The following is a 13,991-nucleotide window of genomic DNA, read 5'->3' on the forward strand; positions in this document are numbered from 1 at the left end:
TTCTGCACCAAATGCCTTATTTTTATCATTTTATTGTTACTTTCAGTCCTTCAAACCTTCAACTTCGACTTCTGCCGAAAATGCACTCTCTCATTGGATTGTAGTGCATTCCTTTTTTGAAAAATAGCTTGTTATGGTCGTAGATTATAACGGTGCTGGAGCAGCAGGACATGTGGTGGCTGGGAGAACTCCAGAGCGGCCAGAGAGGATGGTTCCCCAAAAGCTACGTGAAGCTCATCTCTTCTACTATGACACCTCCACTTGCACTCCCAGTAGTGGCTCCGATAGCGGCCCCTATCGCAGCCCCGGTGGTTTCCTCAGCGCGTGGCAAAGCCACAAGGTATCCACTTCTTTTCTTCTCAAAGTCCTTTTGCTTCAAACAATTGGATTTACTCAGCTTGCTTCAAGTGGAACAATTCCTGTTTCATGATGCCCGACTAATGGAGACATCCATCCAATTGAGTTCTTAGCGCTTATTCTCATTAGGGTTGCACACAGGAAGGCAACATCTGAGATTTGAACCCCAAACCATGGATTGAACACAAGGCAGACATGGTAACATCTATTCCTCTGTGCTGCCTTAAAGAGGATTTAGTTTACTTTTTTCCCACCATATTTTAAAGCAGTTCCCAGGTGACATGCATTGGTGGTGTGCTGAAATTATTCTGTCCCATGCAGGTGAGCCAGGCCTCTTCCTGCCCTCTATTGCGGGGCCAACACTGAGTATGGATTTTGTTACCATTACGAAAAGGGACAGAGCTCTAGGGGTGCCTTGCATGTTGGGTCTAAAAGAGCAGAGAAAGCACACGCAAGCCCCCACAAAGACACCGTAAATTGTATTTTCCCTGTGAAAGCGGCACTTCATCACCAAGCTACCGTGCTTATCTGTGTATGTGGTGCCTCTTCACCACCACGTTGACAACTTCAGAGCCTTCAGTCGCTCTGCTCCCAAGCTTTGGAACTCTCAGCCACCTGACCTCCGCAACACACCCTCGTTCACCATCTGCAAATCAAAACTCAAAACTCACCTCTTTAAGATTGCCTGCTCACTCTGACAGCACCACGTCTTTTAATTCCTCTTCTCTATCTGACTTTATTTATTTACTTATTTATTTATTATTTTTATTATTATTATTATTATTATTATATTTTCTAAATGTTCTTACTTTGAGCAGTTTGGTCTTAATTGCTTTTATTGATGTACAGTGTCCTTGAGGGTCTTGAAAGGCGCTTGCAAATTGAATGTATTATTATTATAATTAATTTTATTATTAGAGCAAATAAGACTGTGTTGCCTATCAAAAGTTAACGCTAATCTGGACATTCAACAAAACTTAATGCAGCTGTGCTAGAGGTGGGGTTATGTTCATTTTAAAATTGGGACATCGCAAGTGAGGAAACTGGGAAGCACTGACTCACAGAAAAATTTCAAAAACTTGACAGTAGAAGCTCGTTGAATTTATTTTACGTGATTGGTGTCAAGACACCCGAGAGAGCAACGATCCATATACAAAAGAAATCCAATGATTTGTATAAAAACATTTAAAAATTCACCTTATAGTCATTTAAGCTTCTTTCTCCTTCTTTCCCCTCCAGTGAATGCGTGATGTCAGAAAGTCCCCCGAATGGAAATCGGCCCTCGCCCACCCCATGCAAGCCCTCAGAGTCAGGAGAAGGCAAGCCGCACAGAAAATGGATACCTCCACAATCGCATTGCATGCATGTGTGCCACTTACTTGTGCTCTTGCATGTGTGTTTGCGTAGAGTACGTGGCCATGTATACGTACGAGAGCAACGAGCAGGGCGACCTGAGTTTCCAGCAAGGAGATGTTGTCATGGTGACCAGGAAGGAGGGCGACTGGTGGACCGGCATGGTGGCGGGCAAGACCGGGGTCTTCCCCTCCAACTATGTCAAACCGCGAGATGCCTCGTTAGAGGTGAGATTTTCCAGGAACAGAATGCTGCACGGAATAAGATGATCATTTTTTGGTGAAGCAGCATGTGGCTCGTTACAAGTTTTTATTTTTTTTATTTTTTACCGTCTCCAGTATTTAGGACCAGCAGGAAAAATGGGGAGCCTTGGCAAGAAACCAGGTGAGGTGATCATGACCACAACTTTTTCTTTATAACACTAGATGCTATATATCAAATATGATCCATTTTATTTTTCTCCTGTCTCATCACCAGAGATCGCCCAGGTGATCGCCCCTTACTGTGCAACGGGAGCGGAGCAACTGACATTAGCGCCGGGACAGCTGATCCTCATCAGGAAGAAGAACCCGGGTGGCTGGTGGGAGGGAGAGCTTCAGGTACAACATCAACACATGGAAAGCAAGAGAAGGTGCTGTGAAATGGGAAAAAATTCAAAGGACTTGTTGCATACTTGGTGCGCTTTGTTCACACTCGAGCTGAAATTTTATTCAGATTTTATTTTTGTGTCTCGCATGAGCTTTGGTGTGATTCAGCCCAGAATTGATGGGAAGGAGGGTTGATGTGTTTCAGTTTCGCAAGCGCACCCCATGACTCTTGAGATATGTCAAACTCATTTGCACGAGATTTGTAAGGCGTCAGAGCTATTGCTGAGTAGTGTTCACGGGATACATTAAGCTGTTTTATTGGGTGCCTGACAATCCGCACTATGATTGGTCCAGGCCAGAGGGAAAAAGCGGCAAATCGGATGGTTTCCGGCAAATTACGTCAAGCTGCTCAGCCCCAGCACCAGCAAGACTACGCCCACCGAGCCCACGCCGCCAAAACTGGTCCCCGTCAACACTGGTATACATACATGCACGCACAGACTTTTTATGGAAATGGACAAAAAATGCATTTGACTGAGAAGTCACTCAGTCATATTGCCGTGACTGATTTTTGAACCATTACAAAATGATGTGAATGGATGTGCTAGTACAGTGAACTAACGCAACTGCAGACACTAAGTGCCAAGGCCACCCACAACACTCACCAGGCCTGGCCTCACTTTTCAAAGCTTCACGCACTCAGTCAGTTACATGGTGACCCCAAGTCTACAAAAATAATATCTGCACATGATTGTTTTTTAATAATGCATTTTTATCCGATTAATCAATGGAATACTCGATTGTCAAAATATTCGAAAGCTGCAGCCCTACTTCGTTCTTACTTGCGCGTTTCACTTACTCCCACTTTTGGCATTTTCGGAAGCCATGTGCCAGGTGATCGGCATGTACGACTATGTGGCGCAGAACGACGATGAGCTGGCCTTCCAGAAGGGTCAGGTGATCACAGTGCTCAACAAGGACGACTGTGATTGGTGGAAAGGCGAGCTGAACGGTCGTGAGGGTCTCTTTCCCAGCAACTACGTCAAGCTCACCACAGACATGGACCCCAGCACTCAGTGTGAGTACACGCGTGTACACAAACACTCCAAACGTCCTCACAGTGTGCAGTCTAACATGCAAGCGCACACGCACGCACGCGCTCGCACTCGCACACTCACACAGACACACGCACACGCATACACACATTATGCACATGCACTCTTTCTCCTTCATGCACACACATCCCAGACTGTGGTGTGGAGACGCTGCTGCTCTCTCCTTGGTGTGACCTTATTGTCCTTTGGGCCTCTTTGAAAACACCCCAAGTTCAGTCAAACACTGCCTCTGGATGGTGTGTGTTCAGATTCCTTTTGTGTGTGATTTTATGCATGTTTCTATTTGTTAGCGTCCGGTGTTTTCTTTCTTCCCGCACGTGTTCCCACCTCCCACTTTGCCACTCTCTCAACCCGCTCCCCAGCATGATCCATCAAAGATGTTGAGATTCTATCGTGAACACGTGGCCTCCACATGCACATGTATGATTGATTACATGTGCGTCTTTTGACTAGTAAAAATAGTCATTACAATTGTGAATACAGTAATTCGTCGCTTTTCGACGTTAATTGGGACCGGAATCCCATGCGAAAAGTGGAAAACCCTGAGGTAGAGGTTGACTTTTTTAGTTATTATTTTTACTATTATAATTATTAATAATTTTCCTTATTATTTTGGCAGGATTTACGCCTCTATTACATCGTTGCGACCCCCCTGACATGGTTCCCATCCTTCGAAACACACATCAAACGCAAAGAAACGAAACAAAGTTTGAAAATGAAGAATTAATATCAAGCTGCAGGCAGTGACAGGAATGTGATTACAAACCCGGAAGTAGACGATTGTCGTGGTAATAAAACGTGCGCTAATAAGTAGTTTAAAGGAATTATCTTGCCAAAATGGCCCATTTTTCACGAACAAGCTCAGTTTATATATCTTGTTTAATGATGAAAATTGAAATTAGTCATCATTCTCATTTTCATCTATTAATTTTGGATAAATTAGGAAATAAGTGAAGACTTGAAAAACTGCTGCTACTTTTTATGAGGAATATGGCCACGCCTCCCTCCGCTCTCTCCATGTTACGCGCTAAGTCACTAAAGGGACTGATTACAAACTCTCCATTGGAAATCATTGTACTTTCATTGCTTCTAACGTCCAAAAACGCTGATCAATTGGTCCCAAAATTCATGTGGACATCCCTACCTGTGACCACTTCGACATATCAAAAGTATTAAACACTCCTTGACTTATTTATATGAGAATGAGGAAACTATGGACGTGAGCAGATGTACCCGAGCTACATATATCGGACTGGGATGATACGCAAACTCACAGTCGCTGGAACTTTTGTGCAGTGAATTATTCAAAGTTTGTCCATCCGTCTATCCATCCATCTCTGCACTGCATATCCTCACTATGGTCGTGCGCGGGCGTGCTGGATGTTTTCAAAGTGCAACTTTTTACCAAGGCACGACAACCGGCGTAGTCGTGAAGCTCGCTATCCGACATTGACGCTCCCGAAGTGAAAGCACATGCCGCTCCGCGATGTGGACCGTTCAGGATGACCACCTCCCGGTGTTCGTCAAGGTCTTTATCTGAAATCTATGCCCGCTCACTCTCATGGCAAAGCTGGCGGCCGCAAGCGGTGTCGAACATGGACATACGCAACTGCTTGGCAGGCAAAAGCCATCCGAGACATGAAGACGCAGGCTGGACAGTAAGAAGCTAATTGTGTTGCGCTAACGCCCTTTGTTTTAGCGGACTGAAGGTAATTGTTGCTCTGAGCCGTGCAGTTGTCCTACTATTAGCCGGGTAAGGAAGGGGATAAAGATGCATACATGCAGACTGTTGCTGCCTTCCACCCAACGCCGTCTGCTTCCTGACACATGACACAACTTTAGCGTAACTAATTGTCCAAAATATAACCAGTCGTGCTTCGTGTGCACATTCTTGCTCTATTTTGCTTCAGCCTGTGTAAGTGGAGGAGAGATCTGCGAGATATTTTGGATTTTGTGGAGGTGGTCACGTGAGCTCACGTTAGATGTCAATGAATACAAACGATTGTGCAGAACGCTTTTCTACTGTCACAGGTTGAAGTGGACAAGAGTAGGAATGTGCATTTGCATTTTGGTGGCGATTGGTTGCCGTTTTAGACTATAAAACTGACAAAGGGAGCAATATTACCTCACTTGCCTCCCTGCTGTGACATAGACGCTGAAACCGGAAAAAAATAACCTGAGTTCCAAAAGGGAGAGAATGCGCCAATTTGTTACCAAAAAATTACCAAAAAAACTTAAATCACTACAAAGTCTTTGAGGGGGGTGGTTTAGTATTGATGTCATTTTCACTTGCAAAACTATTATATAGGTGCCAATGTTAACGTGAATCAACTCTCCCTTTAAAGTTTACATTTTTTCCCTAAAATTGGCTTACCTAGAATCCTGCGGTGCATTTCTGCCAACGGTACAACACTGGTGGATGAATGGATTTTTAAGAAATGAATTACTAATCATTTCTATGTTTTAATTAATTGCATCTACCTGTAATGAATTTGTTTCTTTAAATTGGAAAAATGTTTATGCAATTAAGTAAAATTATTATGTAAAATAATTTAATTGTAGTTATTTTTCCAATTACAAACACAATAAATTTTTTATGTTGCACATCTCACATGGTTTAATATTAATTAGCAGGAAATTAGAACAAAGAAGGAAATACAGCACGTTAAAAAAATAAAATGTGTATATAAATTACGCAAAATATCAGATTTTAAGAGGAAAAAAATCCACTCTCATTTTCTATTTTATTATTCAAAATTCATGTCATTTTAATTCAATTATTTATGACACTAAACATCTTAAATGTATCTGTAAAGTTGCTTTTCTACAAAATAGTTTTTATTTTATTTACAGTGTAATTACAAAGTAATTATCAATTCAGCTTTGTGAAGGGGGCATTTTTCACTTTCATTTCACTCCTACTGTCAGCTCTTGGCAAAGTGGCGCGCTCTAGATGTTCTATTACTGTACGCTCCACCCACCTAGTACCCAATTTGTTGTTGTTGTTGTTGTTGTTTTTGTTTTTGTTGATGTTGCTGTTGTCGTCCTCTCTCTAGGATCATATCATTCCCCAGAACCCCCCCTCTCCTCAAAGCCCTCAAAGAGACCCACTAGGCCACGCCCACTAGGCCACTCAACCAATGGGACAGCAGCGAGCGGTCACTTGACCCGGAAATGGCGACGCTCCACCATCAATAGAAGCCACACACAGAGACAGACTGACTGACTCACTGTAATGTTATGCGTCTGTCTGTTGGCATGTGTGCGCCTCGCCTCGCCGCGATCTTGTCTAGCAAGAAGAGAGGCGAAGCTCTAAGGAGACGGGACATGAGGATAAATGGACTCACTGACGTGTTTGACTGGGACTGTATTCACACGTACACACGCGCGCACACCCCCATACACACACACGCACGCACGCACACAAACCCGCCTCAGTCGGAGCGCAGTGGAGAAGTGGATAGTGGGTCATTTTGTGGCTTTACGGGAGATTGTGTTCATTTTAGAAGCAATTCAGCTCATTCCTGTCCGGAAGTAGGAAAGCCACGCTGAAAAAAAAAGTTTAAAATAATTTTATGAGACTACTGGCCCATTTTTAGCTTACAAATATTTCTTATATTCATTATATATTTGTTTTGTTTTCAAGAAAATGTCTATATATGTAGAGAGAGAGAGAGCGTGAGAGCAAGAGAGAGAGATAGAGAGATTTGACACAGGTGTGTGTATGTATGTATATATATATATATATATATATATATATATATATATATATAAATATATATATATATATATATATATATATATATATATATATATATATATATATATATATATATATTGAGAGAGAGAGAGAGATTTGTGAGCTAAAAATGGGCCTGCAGTCTCATAAAATTACAGTTTATTTCAAAATTCATAAAAAATTACTTAACTTGTGCTATTTTCATAATGTTCTGGCTTTTTTTATATGAAACAAGACAACTTTAATGTCATTGTTTTCAGTGTGGTCCTCATCTTCCTTTGTACATCCACGCTTTTCTTTTTCTTTTTCCTCTTTCATTTTTCTTTTTTTTTTCTTCCATCAGCAGTTCCCATCACCTGTCAATCAAACGTCTGCTATTCCCCCATGCCCCCCCACCCCCAATTAACCTGACCCCTCCCCACAGCTTCACAGAAAGACCCACTATCTGTTGGAAGACTCGTTCCCATGTGGAATGTAACAGTCAAACACTCCTCTTCAAGGAGCCTGCGTGCACTCACACGCACACACACAACACCATGGTACAGTGTTTGTGGATTTTAAACAATGCACACATGCCCATTTTTGTATTTTTAACAATTTAATGGTAATGTTGAGTATTTACTCCATGTTCTGTTGTTTTCGTTAACATCTTTATTTTGGGCTAGTCTGTTGCTATGACGATCTTACGGTTGACGGTTCAACATACACGCACATGATGCGCGTATGCCGTATGGTGTTCGCGTGTCATTCCAGCCAACAGTTTATTTTTAATGCATCGAAAAAAAGATGAGTAATTATTTTTGCCTTTATTAGTTATTACATGTTGTATGTACTGTATCTTTTATTTGAATTAGAATACCTTAATCTCATGGCACGCCACTGAAAAAAAGTCAATTTAATCAAATAATGATGCTTTTTCCTAAAATTACTCACAGTTAAAACGACACACGCGTACAAAAAAACGGTAGTTGCTTTTACCTTACCAGCACAAAATGGCCGCCCACGTTCACGGTACAGTACAGCCTTTGCCTTGATTTTTTTTTTTTTTAAAGATTGGCTTAGCGGGTTAGCTTTTCTTCTGGATTTTATAAACTGCATTGTCATTTGAGCCACATGCTTTTACTCTAAAATTTCAATTTAGAATTTAATCCTAGACAATGTCATTTTACCAAAATGTTTTAAGATCAAGACCTTAATTCCATTTCATTCGTATTCTTTACAAATCACAAACAATTGAAAATTTATCATGTGCTGCCGTATCATGAACATATACTTGACGTAAATGAACAAAAGTGAATACCGGTGACAGGAGAAAGGGTGACATAAAACTCTGTGCGGGGGGCAATGCCTTTGTTCACATAGCAACAAGACCGCCCTTTTTGTTCCAAAGGGCAAACAGGGTAGTGCCCAGTACTAGTTGCCATAATATTTTTTTTATTGGCAATCTAGATGACAGTATTAAGATTTTTTGTGTTTACCCTCATAAATGAGCTCAATTGACTGATTAACGTTTTCTTTTTCTTGTTTTTTTTTATGGGATATCCAAGAAACAGTTGAGTTCTTATTAACCCGCTGGCATCCCACATGGGCTTCCCTCTGAATGGTGACTTAATATGACGACATGCTAGCAGCTCTTTGAATGTCTTTGACTTTGAATTTTGAAGAACTCTGATGAGCCAAAACGCAAGCGCGCTGTACTACTTGCACTCGGGCTTTTTGTTTTGCGCAGATTTAAATTTGTACAGAATGATTTGTGAGCGCGGTGCTAATTACTTATGCTTTGTGCGAGGTGCCGAATCTGACTGCATCCTGGTGATTAAATGCTCTGAGACACGCATGTTCTCCTTACTCTCGCCCACAATTCAATAAATCACATAATTATAATTAATAAATAAATTCTACTTTTCAAAGAGTGATGAATGAGACATTGCATATCTCGTCGCATTTAGCATGTAACGCCAAATATAATTATTTCCAACGCCCGTCCCCTTATCATTTTTTTGGGAGGATTTTCTTGGGGGTTGAAAGAGAGGGCTTGGTTTCAGTTGTTTTTGTTTTGTTAAATATTGCAAACTACCGTTTTATTTTAGCCAAATGTAAGATGACAGATTTATTTATTTTTTTAAATGTGATTAGTATTGAAACATTTTTTTATCGTCCACAAATTTATTTTAACCTTTTTTGTGGTTCTTGTGGTTCACAAATATAACTTTACTCACATAATGCAATGTTTTCTACCAAAAGCAAAATTTTGTAGTCATAATATTACAACTGTAAAGAAAAAAAACTATGCCCCACCTTTTTTCTAGTAATATTACAACCTTTTTAAAATACTAAGCTTTTCATATTTTCTCTTTGTGTATATTTTACCTTACGCAATGAAATGTTCAATTTTTTTTTCTTAGTTATTGGTCTTTTTTGTGTGACCATAAGGAGAGGCAACATTTTTCTTCAAAAAGAATGAGCTATTCTTGAAATATTTTTTTTCTTGAAAATGATAGATTTTTAACCTTGGTTCTTTTTTCCCGTGGAGTAGAAATATCTTCTCAGGTTATTTTTGGTCTTTTTTTCCCCTTCATGTGCTGAAACGTATCGATGTACCCTTAAACAAAATATTTTTGCGAATAAATATTTATTGTATCTCTACTCAAACAACTATGGTTTAAGTTGGAAAAAATTAAAGTTATTGTCAGCACATCCCACCCCTGCCACCCAATTTATAAATTGTACATTTTGGTTAAAGTACGAATGAAGTGTGTTCTGATATCAGGTATGTATCCAAGTATTATTTTTGTTTTATTAATTCTGCAAATGTTGCCTGATATGCATCTTTTTGTGTTTTTAGGGTGCGCAGACCTTCACCTGCTGGACATGCTGAGTCCCATGGAGAGGAAGCGTCAAGGCTACATCCACGAGCTCATCGTCACAGAGGAGAATTACGTCAACGACCTGCAACTCGTCACTGAGGTGTGGAAAAGAAAACTCCTTGTTAGCGTAACATTTTGTACATTCTTGAGTAGTCTTGATTTCGTGTAGATTTTCTCAAAGGAAATCACTCAAGTCAAGGATAGGCTTCAAATTGATGTGTTCTTTTGATGGCCAGCAAAGGGCATCGGAGATATCGTGTTCACCTGGACCTCCACCAAAGAAGTTACTTTTTTTCTTTTTCTTTTTTCTCTCACCTGTAATGTTTTGAGTGGCAAGCACTTGCTGACAACAGCCAACTTCACAACATTGAATAGTTCTTCAAAACTGTCACTCCCTGTTTAAGTTTACTGTTTCAATACAATACAATACAATTTTATTTATATAGCGCATTTCACAACAGCTGGAGCTTAACAAAGCGCTTTCCATAAATTATCAGGTAATTAGAACACAAATTAAAACACAAACACATTGACAATAGATACTAGAAGAACAGCAGAACAGTGACAGTCTCATGTTGAGTCGAAAGCTGAAGAATAAAAACGTCTCTTCAAACGGGTTTTAAAAATGGACAGGGAGGGGCTTGCCTAACATTATCTAGACAAGTCTGTTTAAACGGCGTCGACAAGCTAACAAAACTAACAATAGGCATATATTCTTTATCCTTGCAAAAAAAAACCAACGAAATACAATATTAGATATTGTGTCCACGTGTGCTTTTAGATCTTTCACAAGCCTCTGCTGGAGTTCGAGCTTCTGAACGAGAAGGAGGTGGCCATGATCTTTGTCAACTGGAAGGAGCTCATCATGTGCAACATCAAGTTGCTCAAGTGAGATAATGTCACGCATCATCGTTGTCATCTAGTTTAACAAAATCGGATCCTAAAAAGTAACCGTGGCGTCGTCTGCAGAGCGCTGAGGGTGAGGAAGAAGATGTCGGGCGACCGCATGCCCGTCAAGATGATTGGCGACATCCTGACCAATCAGCTGCCACACATGCAGCCGTACATCAGGTGATCATGCGTGCACGCATGCACGGTTTCAGACCTCATGTGACGGTTTTTCATCCCCAATGTTAACCGTACAGGTTCTGCTCGTGTCAGCTGAACGGAGCCACGCTGATTCAGCAAAAAACCGACGACAACCCTGAAATCAAGGACTTCCTCAAGGTATTCAATCCGACTTTATTCGGGAAAAATAGCAATCATATAGAATTTTATGTTCAAGAATGCAAATAAATGAAAATTTGACTTGTTAAAAAACATTTATTATTATATATATTTTTTAAACCAGTTGATTTGAAATTTGATGGTTAAGAATTATACTTGATTTTCCACCACAAACATGATCCAAGCGATGTTTTTCTGTGTCAGAGGTTAGCCATGGACCCCCGCTGTAAGGGAATGCCGCTCTCCAGCTTCCTGCTCAAACCCATGCAAAGGGTCACTCGCTACCCGCTCATCATCAAGAATGTAAGCTTCACTCACACAGGCGCGCACGCACACGCCCAGCAACCCAGAGTGTATTCTTCTGTTTTTGGCAAACAGATCTTGGAGAACACTCCCGAGTCTCATCCAGACCACAATCACCTGAAAGCTGCTCTGGAGAAAGCGGAGGAGTTGTGCTCACAGGTGATTCCTCATGGATGCCATTTGATAATCCAGTGTTTCACTGGTTTGTACCACTGCCTAAAAAAAAGAAAACATGCAGAATTGGACTACAAAAATCCAACGTTTTTAGGGGCAAATATTGGACTAGTATTCTCAGGGTCGGTCCTGCCTATACGTCAGTTACGCAGCCATTTAGGGCCCCAATCTATTGTGTAATTGTGTCTGTGCGCTGTGCCTATTCATTTTATTTTCAAGAACGTTAGAGTTTGCTAGCATTAATTAAAGATGTCCTGCACTCAACGTTAGAGCTTGCATCAGGCTGGTTTGGCCATGTTCGTGTTATTTACTGCTGTTTTATTTATTGTTTTATATTAAAAAAAATGGTTGGCACCAATGTGCTTACAATATTAGGTATTTACTAAATAGGCTGCAACAACAACAACAATAATAATGATAATAATAATAATAATAATACAACCCCAATGATACATGGCACATTTGATCTTGTATCATGAAGAAAGAAAAATAAAAACGTGTACGTAATTAGGTATAGATACTCATTATGGTACTTTAATACAAATTTACCTCAGATACTTTCCTTGGGCTTTTTTATCGCACAATTCATAAATTTTCACTCTTATCTGATATTAGGTTAAAACTATTTTGTTACTGTAGAAATATTAATCTTCAGTCTATTGCATTAAAGTGTAAATTTAATGACTTAACTCAACTGGACCAAATTAAAATGCATTAGGAGACAGAAAAATTTCATTTTTTCTGGGGTGTAGTCCTGATTTAACTCCTCCAGTGGTAGCTGATTGTAAAGGCTCCAATGCTCTGACAAAAAGTATAAATGAAGAGATTGTTGCTGTCACATTGACATGATGGGTTTTGAACTCATCAATAGTGGCACGATTGGTGCGGCGGACCAGTTAGAGGGCCCACAAAGGAAACTTTGCTAAGGGCCCCCAAAGGACCAGGGCCTGAGTATTCTCACAAAGATACTACTCTATCCTTGGAAGAAAAAAAAAAATATTTTGTTCTTGTGTGTTTTGTTTTTACCCCTCATTCTTGAAACGTATCTATTCTTGGAAAGCATGACTTTATCCTTAAAGAAATGCAACATAATTCTTTGAAAATTGGGACGGCCCCTCCAGGAATGTTGTCACTTTTGGAAAACATTTTTTCCTTTGAATAGTTTTGTTTTGTTTTTGTTTTTTTTGGGGGGGGGTTGTACTTTTTAAATATGACTTTTCTTTTGGGGAAAAAATATTCTTGACGAACTGGGATTTTTCTGGAGGACTTCCTGAAAGAAAGTCTGATTTTTCATGAAAAAATTACTTTTTTTGTGATCGAATCTGACATAGTAAAATAAATGTGACCCAAAGTCGACCCAAAAATATGTTCTCTGCAATGCCACTAGTTTGTGGAATCTGAGTTAAGCAGCAAAATATAACAACCACTCACGGTTTAGCTTCAGACAACAGGTGAGCCGTGATTGGTCGTTACTGTAATGTCGTTTTCAGTCGACAGAAAATAACCAACCTGAGATGGCTAAAAATGGGTGAATTTTACCAATTAACTCACATCATATTCCACAAACGCTTGCTTAATCCGAATTCCAAATTTAGACTAGTGAATGCGCATTGAACATTTTATTGCAAGGAATTTATGGAATTGACTTCCCCTCTGATTGTTTTAGAAAATTAACTTTAAAACATGTTTTGTTTTGTTTTGTTTTTTTAATAAATTGTGATTGAATCTCAGTTTATTCTTGAATTTTAGGGGCAGGAAAAAAAAGATTTTTCTTGAAAAAATTAAGAAATATGATTTAAAGAAATATTTAAGAAAATAAAAATTTTCCTGAAGGTTTATTTGATATTGAAAAAATAGAACAAATCTGGCTCAAATCAGACTAAAACACGACTGTAATAAAACTAGTAGAGAATGTGACAATATTTGTCAAAGAAAAAAAAGATTTATCTTTGAAAAATTATCTGAGTTTCCTCGCCTTTTTTGCCGTGTAGGTGAACGAGGGTGTGAGGGAGAAGGAGAACTCAGATCGTCTGGAGTGGATCCAAGCACATGTTCAGTGCGAAGGCCTGTCTGAGGTACTCACTCAACGTCTTTTCAATATCTTCACAGTCTTCTAACATAAAGACAGTCGAAGGAGTTTGTTGTACTATAGTGTACACAAAAGCAGTTTGTACGCAGGAAATAAGAGATGAAAATACATATCGCTGCCACTACAGCACAGACATCTTGAAAATAGATTAACTGACCTTTGAAAAATCATGATTTTAGT

General features: G+C 39.8%; 1 protein-coding gene across 3 annotated transcripts in view; it reads left to right on the forward strand.

Moving 5' to 3' along the window:
• The window catches only part of itsn1 (intersectin 1 (SH3 domain protein)), a 40,886-nt gene that overhangs the window by 21,953 nt on the left and 4,942 nt on the right, over nucleotides 1-13,991 (forward strand). For all 3 annotated transcript variants that reach the window (XM_088305435.1, XM_088305434.1, XM_088305436.1), the window contains 14 exons: nucleotides 144-340; nucleotides 1,597-1,676; nucleotides 1,765-1,937; nucleotides 2,049-2,094; nucleotides 2,188-2,309; nucleotides 2,652-2,775; nucleotides 3,181-3,375; nucleotides 9,997-10,118; nucleotides 10,800-10,906; nucleotides 10,988-11,089; nucleotides 11,164-11,245; nucleotides 11,450-11,548; nucleotides 11,624-11,707; nucleotides 13,714-13,797. In XM_088305435.1, the coding sequence (XP_088161561.1) occupies nucleotides 144-340; nucleotides 1,597-1,676; nucleotides 1,765-1,937; nucleotides 2,049-2,094; nucleotides 2,188-2,309; nucleotides 2,652-2,775; nucleotides 3,181-3,375; nucleotides 9,997-10,118; nucleotides 10,800-10,906; nucleotides 10,988-11,089; nucleotides 11,164-11,245; nucleotides 11,450-11,548; nucleotides 11,624-11,707; nucleotides 13,714-13,797 (1,617 nt within the window). The remainder of the gene's footprint in view (nucleotides 1-143; nucleotides 341-1,596; nucleotides 1,677-1,764; nucleotides 1,938-2,048; nucleotides 2,095-2,187; nucleotides 2,310-2,651; nucleotides 2,776-3,180; nucleotides 3,376-9,996; nucleotides 10,119-10,799; nucleotides 10,907-10,987; nucleotides 11,090-11,163; nucleotides 11,246-11,449; nucleotides 11,549-11,623; nucleotides 11,708-13,713; nucleotides 13,798-13,991) is intronic.

Source organism: Idiotropiscis lumnitzeri, chromosome 9, assembly GCF_059441095.1.
Source record: "Idiotropiscis lumnitzeri isolate Australia: NSW breed Sydney's pygmy pipehorse chromosome 9, RoL_Ilum_1.0, whole genome shotgun sequence".
NCBI lineage: Eukaryota > Metazoa > Chordata > Actinopteri > Syngnathiformes > Syngnathidae > Idiotropiscis > Idiotropiscis lumnitzeri.